The sequence below is a fragment of the Oncorhynchus masou genome, chromosome 32, assembly GCF_036934945.1.
Source record: "Oncorhynchus masou masou isolate Uvic2021 chromosome 32, UVic_Omas_1.1, whole genome shotgun sequence".
In the NCBI taxonomy this organism is placed as follows: Eukaryota; Metazoa; Chordata; class Actinopteri; order Salmoniformes; family Salmonidae; genus Oncorhynchus; species Oncorhynchus masou.
The window spans coordinates 39,451,792-39,469,361 of NC_088243.1; the positions used below are offsets into that span (position 1 = coordinate 39,451,792).

Below are 17,570 nucleotides of genomic sequence, written 5' to 3' on the forward strand. Positions count from 1 at the left end.
TGATAGTTGATATATTGTTGAAGTTCTGACGTTGTTTAAAAAAGGTACAAATTGTAAAAAAAAAAAAATACAAAAAAAAAAAATTAGTCCAGGTTTGTCTGTGTTGAAAATAGGTTACAATGAGGACATAACCCTGTGGTTGAAATTTCACCCTCAAAACAAAAGTTATTTTTTTCCCCCCCCCAAATGTAATGTATATTCCACATTGCAAAGCGTTGACAAATTACGTTGAAACAACATCGATTTAACCAGTTTGTGCCCAATGGGTATTTATTCATAACGTCACAGCACCCCCTTCAGATTATTTCTCTTTTTTCTCTCTGCATTGTTGGGAAGTGCCTGTAAGTAAACATTTCACTGTTAGTGAAACCTGTTGTTTATGACGCAGGTGACAAATAACATTTGACTTCACATTTGTTATGGCATTAGAGCTGGATAGAATGTTTTCAGATTGTTATTGTACCAGTAGCAGTGTGTGGGTAAAGTCAATGGGGAAGCCAAGACGGGGGGTAGCCATTTTACAACCTATGTATTGAGATAATTGCGTTGTTTGCTCTATAACCTGTTAGTTCAAATGCCTTGCCACCGTGATATATAGGCCTAAACGGCAGAATAAATTCAACCACACCTTTGTTTCATCACGAAACCAGAGAGCAACATCTGCAAGTTAATGTTTCTGACATTTTCGGAACACTAAACAACTATTGATTTAGAAGCACGAAGTAGCACGAAGTAGAAAAAACATGTTGAATCACCCTACTCGTAGAGAAACGCCAATGCCATCCTCATCTCTTTCATGTTGGCAAAACAATCTATATGAATGCGCCTTTCATATATGTCGGCCTCGGTTACCTGGCTAAAATGCTTGCTCGCTTACTTTCATGGGCAATGATGTTAACTAGCTGGCCTGGTACATTAGCTTACTACACCTGGCTACATATTGAAATTCCACCCTCTCAGGCCAGGGGCATTGGCCTGTGCGTTGAAGTAAAATCACAAGTCCAAATCCAAATCACCATCCATGGCTAATTTAGAAAAGGAACAATTTTAGCTAGCTAGCCACCGGAGGATAGCGGCACACAATTGAAGATTATTTCTGTATGATGTTTTGCTTCTGATGTGATTGGTGTGAAGAAAATGGCTTCCCTTGACACTTTCTTGGGGTGTGACAGGACACAGTTGAGCTCACTCAGTTTAGCTCAATGCTGATTGGCTATTATTGTCTAAAAAAATATTATCAAGGGAGGCCAAATGCTCGCTGGCTTCCCTGGTATTCAATGCTATGGGCGGCAACAATGTCATACTCTTTCTGACCAGACAGCATCAGATTGATGGGCTACACATACTGAGACAGAGGGGCACTGTTTTGGTTACTCGGATGCTTTCTCTGGTGAGATACAGAGCATACGGAAAGTATTCAGACCCCTTGTTACGTTACACCCTTATTGTTAAAATTGTATAATATATATATACATTTTTCAATCAATCTACACACAATATCCCATAATGACAAAGCAAAAACAGTTTTTTTTAAAAATGAAATAAAAAAACACCTTATTTACATAAGCATCCAAACCCTTTTCTATGAGACTCAAAATTGAGCTCAGGTGCATCCTGTTTCCATTGATCATCCTTGAGATGTTTCTACAACTTGATTGGTGTCCACCTGTGGTAAAATCAAATGATTGAACATGATGTGGAAAGGCACACATGTCTATATAAGGTCCAACAGTTGACAGAGCATGTCAAAGCAAAAACAAAGCGAGGAGGTCGAAGGTATTATCCGTAGATCTCAGAGACAGGATTGTGTCGAGGCACAGATCTGGGGAAGGGTACCAAAACATTTCTGCAGCATTGAAAGTACCAAAGAACACAGTGGCCTCCATCATTCTTTAATAGAAGAATGGGAGAAACTCCCCAAATACAGGTGTGTCAAGCCTGTAGCGTCATACCCAAGAAGACTCGAGGCTGTAATCACTGCCAAAGGTGCTTCAACAAAGTACTGAGTAAAGTGTCTGAATAATTATGTAAATGTGATCGTTTTGTATTTTTAATACATTTACAAACATTTATGAAAACCTGTTTTTGCTTTTCCATTGTGGGGTATTGTGTGTAGATAGATGTAGGAAAAAAAAAATATTTACTAAATTTTAGAATAAGACTAGTGTAACAAAATGTGAAAAAAGTCAAGGGGTCTGAATACTTTCTGAATGCACTGTACATTCAGCCTCTTGTGAACTGAAGGACAATTATGAAACAACTATGAAACACACGTTTTTTTCTCGCATTTTTTTGGGGGGGGGGGGGGCTGGCTTCTCTTGGCATACGTGAATACACATCACTGTGCAGGACTTAACTTGGACCAAGTTATGACTATGGCAAGTTCAAGGTTGAGATATTATCAAATTATGCCTTTATTTTCCTGACATTCCATTTCACACATTCTATTTTCATACAACTGTGAGATGTACTGTATGATAATCATCAAAAATCAAACTTCACCCATCTTTCCATATTATGAGGAACACAAAATGAGCAAACTGCAAAATGTGGTTTGAATGTGCTGCAGGTGGGATGAAAAAAAAACATGGAAAAAGCTGACACGTTAATACAGGATCCAAAAGGAGAGCGCAACCTGGCAGTCACTCAAATTCTGCACCTGCACCTATCCAAAACAAGCTCTCCTGTGTGATTCTCTGGCTCCCTTTCCCATTTCCATTCGCTTCCGTGTTCGGAGGCTAGGGAAATTGTCATATTTTTTGTGTGTTTTTTGGGGGGCGTTGCACTCCATGTGTGTTAATTGTGCCCTCCCTTATGAAGAGGACATGTTTGAGAGCAGTCGTGCCAGGTTCTATCGATGACACAGCATGGAGCTACAGACACCTGGTCTGCCTGAAGGGCAAGCGGAAGACTTCCTCCCTCTCCTCTCCTCTCTTGCTCTCTATTCTCTCTCTTTCTCACTCCTGCTCTCTTTCACTCTTTTCGCTTGGAGAAAACAGCTGCTGTTCAGCCACTCACACACAGCTATACCACCATACCAGCCTAACCCCATCCCATCAATCACCACACCGCTGTGTAGAATGGGTGTGTGTGAGAGAGAGTGTGTGTACCCCGCGCTTTGTGTCAGATCAAATCAAACTTGGGTGAAAAGTCAATGCATTAATTAATATACAGAGAACTATTCCAGTACATTCAATTATTTTTGTGATTGAAGTTGAAAAGCCATGAGCAGATCGGTACAGTGGTGAGTATTCATGGGTGCCAAGGGAATCCAGGCTACCCCAAAAAATTGACCAAGAAAAAAAACACATACTAAATTTGTCATCTCTCTGTGTTTCATACATTCAGCCTTTTGCGAACTCAAGGAAATGTATCTCTTGTTATTGTTATGTTATTGTGTTACTATTTTCCTTTAGTTTATTGAGCACATTTTTATTACTTTTTAAAACTCTTCATTGTTGGCTATGGCTTCTTAAGTAAGCATTTCACAGTAAGGTTTACACCTGTTGTATTCGGTGCACGTGACAAATAAAATGTGATTTGATTGATTTGATCTCACCAGAGAAAGTATCCAAGAGAACTAAACAGCGCCACTCTGTCTCAGAATGTGCGGTGTATCTATCTGATGCTATCTGGTCAAAAAGCGCATGACTTTGTTTTTTGCCCGTAGCATTGAATGCAACGGAAGCCAGCCAGCTTTGGCCTTCCTTTAATTAAAAAAAATAAAAATACAACAGCAGCCAATAAGCATTGAGCTAAACTGATTGAGCTCAGCTGTGGATGGTCCTGGGTGTACTGAAGGAAAAAAAAAATCTCAAGGGAAGCCAGTTTGGATTTGGCTTAAGACCAATCACATCAGAAGCTAAACCTCATTGACATACTTTTTTAAATTGTTGCTTCTCGTTGTGTCATTGTCCTCTGGTGGCTAGCTATCTAGCTAAAATCAGCCCTTTCCTAGATTAGCCATGGATGGAGATGGAGATAGAGATTTGGATTTCTGGTTTTACGTAATTTTCCATACTGGCCAGTGATTATAATGGGGATTCGGATTCAACCTTAAATTCATACATTGTTCCCCTGGCCTGAGAGGATGAAAGTTCAACATGTAGCTAGATGTATTAGGCTAATGTTAACTAGCTGGCCTGGCGCATCATTGCCCATGAAAAGAAGTTAGGCTAGCGAGCAAGCATTTTACCAGGTAGCCTAGGACAACAAAAACTGTACTGTATGACAGAGTCCTAGGCTATTTAGGTAACATGAAAAAGAGGAGGATGGAATTGGTGTTTCTCTACAAGAAGTATGAATCAACATGTTTTTTTCTACTTGCGCGCACACACACACACACACACAAAGTCTCTCTCTTTCTCTCACACACTTCCAAACATTTCCATGTTTGACCGTGCTGTAGGTCATGCAACTGTTTGTTACATGCAATATGCTTTGTGGACTTCACCGGACAGATGTTGCTCTCCTGTTTTGTAATGAAACAAAAGGAGTGGTTGAACTTATTCTGCCACCGTCTACTTACTGTCTCGGCCTGAGGCCTATACAGATATCACAGTATGAACTAACAGGTTATGGAGCAAACAAAGCAATTATCAAAACAAATACAGTATGGTAGATTGTAATATGGCTTATTTTTCTGGCCCTTGCTTCCCCGGTGATTTCAAATCTAAATTTACTGGTCACATACACATGATTAGCAGATGTTCTTGCAGGTGTAGCGAAATGCTTGTGCTCCTAGCTCCGACAGTGCAGTAATATCTAAAAAGTAATATCCAACAAATTACACAGCATATACCCAAAACACACACATCTAAGTAGGAATGAATTAAGACTGTATACTTATGGATGAGTGATGTCAGAGCGGAACGGACTAAGATACAGTAGAATAGTAAAAAAAAAAGTAGAAATAGTAGAAAAATAGAAATAGTAGAAAAACAGTATATACATATGATATGAGTAATGCAAGATATGTAAGCATTATTAAGTGAATGAGATACTGAAAAATATTCAGCCCCTTTACTTTCAGTGCAGCAAACTCTCTCCAGAAGTTCAGTGAGGATCTCTGAATGATCCAATGTTGACCTAAATGACTAATGATGATAAATACAATCCACCTGTCTGTAATCAAGTCTCCGTATAAATGCACCTGCACTGTGATAGTCTCAGAGGTCCGTTAAAAGCGCAGAGAGCATCATGAAGAACAGGGAACACACCAGGCAGGTCCGAGATACTGCTGTGAAGAAGTTTAAAGACGGGTTTGGATACATATTTTTTTCCCAAGCTTTAAACATCCCAAGGAGCACTGTGCAAGCGATAATATTGAAATGGAAGGAGTATCAGACCACTGCAAATCTACCAAGACCTGGCCGTCCCTCTAAACTTTCAGCTCATACAAGGAGAAGACTGATCAGAGATGCAGCCAAGAGGCCCATGATCACTCTGGATGAACTGCAGAGATCTACAGCTGAGGTGGGAGACTCTGTCCATAGGACAACAATCAGTCGTATATTGCACAAATCTGGCCTTTATGGAAGAGTGGCAAGAAGAAAGCCATTTCTTAAAGATATCCATAAAAAGTGTTGTTTAAAGTTTGCCACAAGCCACCTGGGAGACACACCAAACATGTGGAAGAAGGTGCTCTGGTCAGATGAAACCAAAATTGAACTTTTTGGCAACAATGCAAAACGTTATGTTTGGCGTAAAAACAACACAGCTCATCACCCTGAACACACCATACCCACTGTCAAACATGGTGGTGGCAGCATCATGGTTTGGGCCTGCTTTTCTTCAGCAGGGACAGGGAAGATGGTTAAAATTGATGGGAAGATGGATGGAGCCAAATACAGGACCATTCTGGAAGAAAACCTGATGGAGTCTGCAAAAGACCTGAGACTGGGACAGAGATTTGTCTTCCAACCAGACAATGATCCAAAACATAAAGCAAAATCTACAATGGAATGGTTCAAAAATAAACATATTCAGGTGTTAGAATGGCCAAGTCAAAGTCCAGACCTGAATCCAATCGAGAATCTGTGGAAAGAACTGAAAACTGCTGTTCACAAATGCTCTCCATCCAACCTCACTGAGCTCGAGCTGTTTTGCAAGGAGGAATGGGAAAAAATTTCAGTCTCTCGATGTGCAAAACTGATAGAGACCTACCCCAAGCGACTTACAGCTGTAATCGCAGCAAAAGATGGCGCTACAGAGTATTAACTTAAGGGGGCTGAATAATTTTGCACGCCCAATTTTTCAGTTTTTGATTTGTTAAAAAAGTTTGAAATATCCAATAAATGTCATTCCACTTCATGATTGTGTCCCACTTGTTGTTGATTCTTCACAAAAAATACAGTTTTATATCTTTATGTTTGAAACCTTAACCCTAATGAAAATTCCCTGTTTTAGGTCAGTTAGGATCACCACTTTATTTTAAGAATGTGAAGTGTCAGAATAATAGTAGAGAGAATGATTTATTTCAGCTTTTATTTCTTTCATCACATTCCCAGTGGGTCAGAAGTTTACATACACTCAATTAGTATTTGGTAGCATTGCCTTACAATTGTTTAACTTGGGTCAAACATTATGGGAAGCCTTCCACAATACCCACAATAAGTTGGGTGAATGTTGGCCCATTCCTCCTGACAGAACTGGTGTAACTGAGTCAGGTTTGTAGGCCTCCTTGCTCGCACACGCTTTTCAGTTCTGCCCACATATTTTCTATAGGATTATAAGTGAAATAATCTCTGTAAACAATTGTTGGAAAAATTCCTTGTCATGCACAAAGTAGATGTCCTAACCGACTAACAAGAAATGTGTTGAGTGGTTGAAAAACAAGTTAATGACTCCAACCCAATTGTATGTAAACTTCTGACTTCAACTGTACATACGAGATGAGCAATGCAAGATATGTAAACATTATGAAGTGACTAAGATACTGTAGAACAGTACAGAATACAGTATATACATATGAGATGAGATGAGTAATGCCAGATATGTAAACATTATTAAAATGGGTGGCAGGTAGCCTAGTGGTTCGAGTATTGAGCCAGTAACCAAAAGGTTGGTAGATCGAATCCCCGAGCTGACAAGGTAAAAATCTGTCATTATGCCCCCGAACAAGGCAGTTAACCCACAGTTCCTAGTTTGTCATTGTAAATAAGAATTTGTTCTTAACTGACTGGTCTAGTTAAATAAAGGATAAAACAAATGTAAGTGACTAGTCTTCCATTTCTTAAAGTGGCCAGTGATGCCTAGTCTATGCCTATAGGCAGCAGCCTCTAATGTGCTAGTGATGGCTGTTTAACAGTCTGATGGCCTTGAGATAGAAGCTGTTTTTCAGTCTCTCGGTCCCTGCTTGGGTGCTTGATGTCCTTGATGTTCTTTTTGGCGGTAGGTGCTGTAAGTATCCTGTAGGGTGGGTAGTTTGCCCCCTGTAATGCGTTGTGCAGACCGCACCACCCTCTGGAGTGCCTTGAGGTTGCGGGCGGTGCAGTTGCTATATATACCAGGCGGTGTTATAGCCCGACAGGATGCTTTTAATTGTGCATCTGTAAAAATGTGTGACGGTTTCAGGTGACAGGCCACATTTCTTTAGCCTCCTGAGGTTGAAGAGGCTCTGTTGTGCCTTCTTCACCACACTGTCTGTGTGGGTGGTCCATTTCAGTTTGTCAGTGATTTGTACGCCACGGAAGTTGAAGCTTTCCATCTTCTCCACTTCGGTCCCGTCGATGTAGATAGACAGGTGCACCTTCTGCTGCTTCCCGAAGTCCACAATCATCTCCTTTGTTTTGTTGACGTTGAGTAAGTGGTTGTTTTCCAGGCACCACACTCCCAGAGCCCTCACCTCCTCCCTGTATGCTGTCTCGTCATCGTTGGTAATGAAGTCTACTACTGTTGTGTCGTCTGCAAACTTGATGAGAGGTAGTGTAGAGGTAGTGGCGGAAGGAGTGTGCATAGTCATCATAACAGTCTCATCTAAACTGAGGCAGGTGTGTCTCTTCCCATCATCCCAGATCACCGAATCTAGGATCAGCCATCCTTCCCCATATCCCAACCATAACCATTAGGTGAAAAGACCCTAAACTGACCTAAGATCAGTGTCTCAAGGCAACTTCATCCAACCTCATCAGACAAACACTCAGACTCAAGTCAAAACGCAACAGCTTGTCTTCTACTTTCAACTCCTACCTATTTTCCTCCAAAGCACATGGCCTTTCTAGATCAACTCCCGCCCATATGTGCACATGGAGGTTGAGCTCTGAGGAAAGTTGGACGTTACATATTCTGACATATTGAATAATGAAAAGTTGCTTGTGGAGTACTTGTGGGCAGAGCCAGTGACATACGGGCACAGGCACGTACACACACACACAACTTGGTCAGCACAGATGAGTTCTGGGAAAACAAGCAGCTGCAGGAGGAAGAATGGACCATAAGGCTGGACCGCTTGCCAAATTCCATCATCTATTATGGATTGCCTGAGAAGCACACTCCTCTGCGACCGGGGGCATGTTTCTGAATCACATGCAATCTCAAATTTGCATACTTCACGCAGACACCAAACCTTTTTGGAACAAAATAATGCATTTTATTGTATTGCATTTGATGTTTTTGTTGTTTTATAAAGGAAGTAGACTATAATATGATGGATAAGTGGATTGCCAATCAAAAAGAAATGACAGGGTATAAAACTGATAAAATTCTACCATTATAAATCATAATGGATAATGAATCACAATGTCAATTGGAGTGTATCATATTGAAAAAATAACAATCACAATGAAACCAGGAATTCCCAACACAGATCTCGTACAGCACAATGCCAATGTCACATGAACACTATTTCAGAGCCTCATATCAGGAGAAAGTTCATGGTCGACTCGGCGATAGGCAGAAAGCAAAAAACGGCAGAGTGCGTCAATTACAGCGAGGCTCAACTTCTCCTCCGTTTTGGTGACCTGGCTACAACGCTGTGAACAGCGTGACGCAAACCCGTGCACACGAGCAGATACTCTGTGTGTGCGCCTGTGTGATGGTGGTCTTTGTACTGGGTGTACCTTCACGATGGAAAAAGAAGAAGTCGAAAAGTAGGTCCCAGGTAAGAAAAACGCCAGAAGTGATACCTCTTATGTCCAGGATGAGGACACTCCAGCTATGATACTGTAGATTCAAAGCATTCTTCTGAATAGGAGCAGAAGACAAACCCCAGTGTTTCTTGGGTTTGTAACATGTTTTCGGGGGAGAGCCTCTTTGGCAGGCACCATTACCAATCAGCAGTCAATTGCCTTGTAAATTACAGGGCCCGGGTAATAAAACCAGATTTGTACATCACCAGGAGTGGAGACTGTGTCTGTCTTGTAAATTTAATTAAACAGCAGGTGCAAAAATCAGGTCATATGGCTTTGATGTGCCCCATGTGAGAATGACAAGCAGACAAAGATTCTAATATGGGCAGCATTTACATATTTTTGCATGCGCACGCTTGTACGTGGGGAGCTGCTATCACCTTGTAGAGTATTCAATTGCACCCAAATTAAAAGATGATTCAAATTAGCTGTCACCTTCAATTTTAATAGATTGGCGCCAAAATAAACGCTTAAGCTCTTCAAAAACAACCCCTGCTCGTTTAATGTGGCGTAAACGCCCCTATTACCAACAGCTCGTGGAGACGGGAAGGTTCGCACTAATTGCGTCTTAGCAATGTGCCCGTCTACTGTACATGACAAAACCTACCTCTGAAATGTATTCAAAGTACTCCTTCAAAGTCCCGTAGACAACACTTGTCAACTAATGCCTACAGTACAGTATAATCACATTCCATATTTTCTAAGCTATTACAGTCAGCCCTTAATATAGACTTCCACTGGGGAAGGAAGTGATGCGCAGTGAAGCTAGAAATCATCCTCTTATGGACGCGCATGACCTGTGACACCATTCGCTCGCCATCTCCGCGCGGCAGAAGGCCGCCATCGATTGGAGTTGACTAGCGAAATGTGTCAACCACCTGACCTGATGGCAACACCTTCACTTGTTTTTGGAAGGAAGTGGTTGATAATTACCACCTAGGATGTAGCCATCTGTGCTGCTCTTTCATGGCCTGTTAAACTTGCTTTTCAAAAAGTTTACTGGCGACAGAGGGCACGCCGTCGAAAAAAAGAGTGTACACTCAAGCATTATTAAAGCCAGAGCTAAGGAGCTCGTAGAAACATGGAATTACTGTAGTGGCTATATACAGTAGACTGCTCTGAGAAATGTGAAATTACTCATAGGGAAATAGGAAGGCAGAAGAGAAATCAAGTTATTTCTTAAAAAGGTGAATATTATTTTTTTTAGTAAAATGCTTCCAAGTATAAGGATCTAATTTGCTTGAACAGAATAAAGTACTGCCATTAGATTGACATCTACCCTGATTCCAGAAAAACAGTCAGTGACTATCAGCGTTGTCAATTTACATCTGGGTTTTGTCCCGAGCCTGAGACACCGGCGTTTTCACAATAAGGCACCAGCTACCAACAACAAGCTGCTGGATGTCATCTGTCTGTCAGTTTGAGAGTCTTTGTGGGAAGCGTCACTCGTCGGGAACTATTTCGGTCAACTTTCGCCAGAGTTTTTAATGAGAAGAGCCAAGCAAAATCCACAAGCAGCACGAGAGCAGGAGGAAGGAACAGGTGCGTGGCTGGGAGCGCTGGTATAACTGAACATCCATCGGAGAGCTGTTCTACACATCTCTTCTGATTACTGCCACATCCAATCACACGAGTCAAACACACATAAAAGAGAAGAAGTAATGCAGATGTAGGATCTTACTTTGAGCCAGTTCGCTACAGCAGGAAAACAATCTTCGCAGCAACAGGAAATGTGAATTATTATGTGGGTTATAATCATTGGACATTTTTGTAGGGGTTGATACATTTTTCGTAACGGGAAAATCAAGACATTTCAAAGTGGGAATGACCAACTTTAGAAGCCTTTTCAAACCTCAAATAAACCACAAGTTTCTTGTTTCCTGCATTCCACGACAAATTCTCCTGCAACAGGGTGATCCTACAACTGCAGAGAGATGACTGAGTGACACAACTTAAAGACTGGTGCGGTGCGAAATCTGCCAAGTCTAGCCCTGTGGTGGTTTCAAAACAACGTGCCAAACTCTTGTGAATCCAGGTTCTCTCTACTGCCCAAGGCTGTGCAGCAGTTTGAAGTCTTAAGACAAAATGTACACTTTGAACACTGGCAAATTCTTGGCAAACTGGAGGCCAATCTACTTAGATCCATAACCAGGGGTGGGGTATTGTGGAGTTTAGGGAAAGTGGAAGGCAGATAAATCCAATTAGCTTTTTTGTGCCTATGAACCTCAATATGTAATTGAGCTCTAAACTGTCATTTGACACCTATAAGGAAAACTATGCAAAAAATGAGAACTTAAGTCACACAAAATTCTCATAATATCAGTCATTTCTCTTATGACAAATCCCGTCTCGTGTCCCTGTGTTCTTATATAATCAATCTTCCCAAGACATAGATACGGGTGTTTGCAGATTGACTCGGTGATCTCCATTTCAAACATGTTTGTGCATCTGCATTTGCCTGCATTCACCACCAACAAATTCCTCTGGCATGCTCAGATCTGAGGGCGTGTCAGAACAGACACAGAGAAACAGGGCTTTTTGCCCGTGCGGCAGGGAACAACATTTCCACGGAAGCCGGCAGATATGTCAAAGAGAGAGAACGGCTGAGAGGTCTCAGGTGAATGACTGCAGGCGGCCTCAGAGGGAGGAGGAGGAGGGTGGAGCCCTTACGGAGAAGAGACATGTCAACACTATTGGCAGTTGTTACATAACAGCTTCTACTGTAGGTCCTACCTTTGGTATCATAACATTCACTGGAATGGTTCATCAATAAACACACTGTAGAACAATACTTACTGTATGTTGATATGAGGGTTATTTGGGTGATTCGGTGCAATACACTCTTAGCAAAAAAGGGTTCCAAAAAGGGTTATGCAGCTGAGAACCCTTTTTGGAGTCAGGTAGAACCCTTTTTGGAGTCAGGTAGAACCCTTTTTGGAGTCAGGTAGAACCCTTTTTGGAGTCAGGTAGAACCCTTTTTGGAGTCAGGTAGAACCCTTTTTGGAGTCAGGTAGAACCCTTTTTGTTTCCAGCTCTTTTGGGTTTCCTCTGTGGAAAGGGTTCTAGATTGAACCCAAATGAGTTCTATGTGGAGTTGGTGATGATTTGTGGACTTCAGGAAACAGCAGAGGGAACACCCCCCTATCCACATCGATGGAACAGTAGTGGAGAGGGTAGTAAGTGTTAAGTTCCTCGGCATACACATCACAGACAAACTGAATTGGTCCACTCACACAGACAGCATCGTGAAGAAGGCGCAGCAGCGCCTCTTCAACCTCAGGAGGCTGAAGAAATTCGGCTTGTCACCAAAAACACTCACAAACTTCTACAGATGCACAATCGAGAGCATCCTGGCGGGCTGTATCACCGCCTGGTACGGCAACTGCTCCGCCCACAACCGTAAGGCTCTCCAGAGGGTAGTGAGGTCTGCACAACGTATCACCGGGTGCAAACTACCTGCCCTCCAGGACACCTACACCACCCGATGTTACAGGAAGGCCATAAAGATCATTAAGGACAACACCCACCCGAGCCACTGCCTGTTCACCCCGCTATCATCCAGAAGGCGAGGTCAGTACAGGTGCATCAAAGCTGGGACCGAGAGACTGAAAAACAGCTTCTGTCTCAGGGCCATCAGACTGTTAAACAGCACCCACTAACATTGAGTGGCTGCTGCCAACACACTGACTCAACTCCAGCCACTTCAATAATGGGAATTGATAGGAAAGGATGTAAAATATATCACTAGCCACTTTAAACAATGCTACCTAATATAATGTTTACATACCCTACATTATTCATCTCATATGTATACGTATATACTGTACTCTATATCATCTACTGCATCCTAATGTAATACATGTATCACTTGCCACTTTAACTATGCCACTTTGTTTACATACTCATCTCATATGTATATACTGTACTCGATGCCATCTACTGTATCTTGCCTATGCTGCTCTGCACCATCATTCATTCATATCTTTATGTACATATTCTTTATCCCCTTACACTGTGTATAAGACAGTAGTTTTGGAATTGTTAGTTAGATTACTTGTTGGTTATTACTGCATTGTCGGAACTGGAAGCACAAGCATTTCGCTACACTCGCATTAACATCTGCTAACCATGTGTATGTGACAAATAAAATTTGATTTGATTTGAACCAAAAGTAGTTATTCAAAGGGTTCTCCTATGGGGACAGAGTGTACATAAAGCAATGACTTGGAATTAAATGTATTCTGCCCTGGTATCCGAATGTTTATGGTCATCAATCAATCAAATGTATTTATCAAACCCTTCTTACATCAGCTGATGTCACAAAGTGCTGTAAAAGAAACTCAGCCTAAAACCCCAAACAGCAAGCAATGCAGGTGTAGAAGCACAGTGGCTAGGAAAATCTACCTAGAAAGGCCAGAACCTAGGAAGAAACCTAGAGAGGAACCAGGCTATGAGAGGTGGCCAGTCCTCTTCTGGCTGTGCCGTCAGGAATATGGTGAGTTTAGAATGACTTCCATCTGTCAGAATTACTTCTATAGGAGTATGATGGTAATTTGCCTTATGCTATTCATTGATCTCAGAATGGATTTTATTGCCTCCAATTTGTATGACATCATGGGCAGAAAATCTTGTCAAAGGCGCGAGAAGACCTTTGGAAAGCCACCAATAAGGGCATCCTTTGTTGGTCGGAGGCCAACAAGCCTTTTCTTCTTCTGCTAATGTCACACAGCGCGAGAGGACCAAGGCCACGCCGAACCACAGGAAGTTAATAGGTGTCATGGGTGACATGGACAAAGAGCAGCACTGTAGCATGCTGGGAGAAAACTGATCAACATGTCATCTGATGGCAGTCACATGGCCTCCGGTCACAGCTTGAGTCACATCACCCTGCTCATTATTAACTTTTGACCTTTCGGGGGCGTGCCCAATGGCAACCTGTGTTTACTCCATTCATCTGTGTGTGGGAAACAAACAACCCCCTGTCAACAGATCATAGCAGGCATGTATGCCTTCACTGACCTCACAACAATCAACACTGTCAGCTATGGATATGATGCAATATATGGGCTACATTCAGGAAGGTTGAAGCGTTACATAATGTTTAAGAAAAAGAGGAATATGGTATAGAAAAGACAGCACTCTGTCATGCAACCTATACGTTCCTGGTCCATATGCAACACTACATGTTGTTAAACTCTACTAAATAATCCACTTGAAGCACAACTTGTCATCATGTTTTGGCCAGAAGGTGACATACTCTAGGTTAGCTCTATATTCAGGTTATCAGTCACATAATGTGTGTGTGTGTGTGTGTGTGTGTGTGTGTGTGTGTGTGTGTGTGTGTGTGTGTGTGTGTGTGTGTGTGTGGGGGGGGGGGGGCATGCCGTCTGTGTGGTAGATGTTAGCACTCTAGTTCCCTCTTCTGGCAAACTGATCTATAGCATTCACCTTGGAATTCTACATGACATCCCTTACACTGCTCATATCCCTTGGATTAAGCCCCCAAAGATCATAGAAGCAAAGACATTCGCAACATTAAAAAATGTACAGTATTTACTGATTTAGTTAACATCCTAGCACATTTATGAGGACCAGTGAGTTAAAGGAAATAACAGGAGATTAATATCGCACATTTAAATCCAGGTAGATAAAAACAACCAGGTCACTGGGCCAGTAGAATAGTGAAATTCAACACCATACATTTTCAAAATGATTGCGTGACACAGTTGATCAACAGGAAGTGATAATCATATTCTATTCATATTGTATGCATTCCTTACAAATCACTGCTGTGAATCTAATGTGTTGTAGGTGGTGGTAAGAAGAACAGATACATGCTTACTGAAGCAAATTAGTTAGTGATAATGATACTATTCAAAGTTGAATACTTGAACTAAAATGACTTTTAATTGCCACAGTGCTGAACTCCTTCCATGTTTTTAAGTGAAAGTAGGAAGGACCAAAATAACCGCTTGCTACGTGTTAATCATATTATCATCTCAATTCAACACACATTATTGACAATTAACAAAAACTAAGAGCCAAAAGTGGAACACCACCGACACTTTAAAAAGTTCGAACTTTTCAATATTGGCTAATTCATCTAACCATATGTGCCGTGTATATGAGGTGTGTGAAATGATTAACTACTTACATTGCAAAAAAGGTTAAGTCGAGTTTTACTGACACTGAAACAGAAACCATTACATGAAGTTAAGGCATGAGTAAGTAATGAACCAATAAACTGTGGTCTGTGTCACTCATCACTGAAATACATTGTGTGACACTGGGTTGAACTGGCATTTGTCGATATCAATGCCACACCCTTATCTCAAGTTCCAACACAACTCCACCACTGATTGACCAAAAGGAGCTCTTCGCTTGCAGCATTATCAAAGCAAAGATGTGCATTTTCACATAACGCGAATCAACAAAGCCCCGTTCATTTTCAATGGAGGGGAGTGAAGTGGGCGGGGGGGGCGAGCGTGAACAGGGCGGGACCAAACTTGGGGAAAGCCAAACTTTATGCAAGTACACAGCAATATCGCGACGCTACTGACCAGTCGAAACGCACTATAGCTCACTGGATTAGCTGTTGATACCGAGCCCTCCCTAGCCTGCTTGCTATCTCGCTAGCACCAACATGAGGGAAAAGGTGCGTGGCTATCCAAATTATTGTGTTATGCGGATAGGATCGGTCCAATACCGGCTGGGCCGCACCTGGGGCCTATTTTACAGTACCACAACGCTTTGAGACATTTTATGGGCTATCCATCAAGTTGCCACTTAGAGATGATGAGAAATTCCAACCACATACCATCACCAGTCCAGTCCAGCCCAGTCTCTCCACAGCCAAGTTTACAGCTGCCTCCCAGCTCCTAGCAGCTTGTTACAAACCACAGAGACAGGAAGAGGACCTCTGAAAGAACAGGCAGGGTCTGCAGATAAAGAACAGAGCAGAGTCCTATCTAAGGTAATACATAATTGTGACATTTTATATACAGTACCAGTCTAAAGTTTGGACACACCTACTCATTTCAGGGTTTTTTTCTACATTGTAGAATAATACTGAAGACATCAAAACTATGAGATGAACCCATGGTATCATGTAACCAAAAAAGTGATCAACAAATTCAAATATATTTTATATTCTTCAAAGTAGCCACCCTTTGACCTGATGACAGCTTTGCACACTGGAATGCATTTCAATTAACCGGTGTGCCTTGATACTTTGTGGAATTTCTTTCCTTTCGTAAAGCATTTGAGCCAATCAGTTGTGTTGTGACAAGGTAGGGTTGGTATACAGAAGATAGCCCTATTTGGTAAAAGACCAAGTCCATATTATGGCAAGAACAGCTCAAATAATCAAAGCGAAATGACAGTCCATCATTACTTTAAGATATGAAGGTCAGTCAATCCTTAAAATGTCAAGAACTTTGAAAGTTTCTTCAAGTGCAGTCGCAAAAACTATCAAGCGCTATGATGAAACTGGCTCTCATGAGGACCGCCACAGGAAAGGAAGACCCAGACCTCTGCTGCAGAGGATCAGTTCATTATCCTCTGCACCTCAGATTGTAGCCCAAATAAATGCTTCACAGAGTTCAAGTAACAGACACATCTCAACATCAACTGTTCAGAGGAGACAACGTGAAGCAGGCCTTCAGGGTCGAATTCCTGCAAAGAAACCACGACTAAAGGACACCAATAATAATAAGAGACTTGCTTGGGCCAAGAAACACGAGCAATTGACATTAGGCTGGTGGAAATCTGTCTAATGAGTCCAAATTTGAGATGTTTGGTTCCAACCGCCGTGTCTTTGTGAGACAAAGAGTAGGAAGAACGGATGATCTCTACATGTGTGGTTCCCACGTGAAGCATGGAGGAGGAGGTGTGATGGTGCTTTGCTGCAGTGATACTCCATCCCATCTGGTTTGCACTTAGTGAGACTATCATTTGTTTTTCAACAGGACAATGACCCCAAAACACACCTCCAGGCTGTGTAAGGGCTATTTGACCAAGAAGGAGAGTAATGGAGTGCTGTATCAGATGACCTGGCCTCCTCAATCAGTCAACCTCAACACAATTGAGACGGTTTGGGATGAGTTGGAATGTAGAGTGAAGGAAAAGCAGACAACAAATGCTCAGCATATATGGAAACTCCTTCAAGACTGTTGGAAAAGCATTCCTCATGAAGCTGGTTGAGAGAATGCCAAGAGTGTGCAAAGCTGTCACCAAGGCAAAGGGAGGCTACTTTGAAGAAACTAAAATATATTTTGATGTTTAACACTTTTTTGGTTAATACATGATTCCGTGTTATTTCATAGTTTTAATGTCTTCACTATTATTGTACATTGTAGAACATAGTACAAAATAAAGAAAAACCCTTGAATGAGTAGGTGTGTCCAAACTTTTGACTGGTACTGTGTGTATATCATGCGTATG

General features: G+C 41.7%; 1 protein-coding gene across 2 annotated transcripts in view; it reads right to left on the reverse strand.

The window, feature by feature from the left end:
• Window positions 1-251: 251 nt before the first annotated feature.
• The window catches only part of rnf144aa (ring finger protein 144aa), a 74,283-nt gene continuing 56,964 nt past the window's right edge, over window positions 252-17,570 (reverse strand). For both annotated transcript variants that reach the window (XM_064954120.1, XM_064954122.1), the window contains 2 exons: window positions 15,946-16,066; window positions 252-339 (listed from right to left, as the gene is read on the reverse strand). In XM_064954120.1, coding sequence (XP_064810192.1) covers window positions 15,987-16,066 — 80 coding nt within the window. In that variant the 3' untranslated portion in view covers window positions 252-339; window positions 15,946-15,986. The remainder of the gene's footprint in view (window positions 340-15,945; window positions 16,067-17,570) is intronic.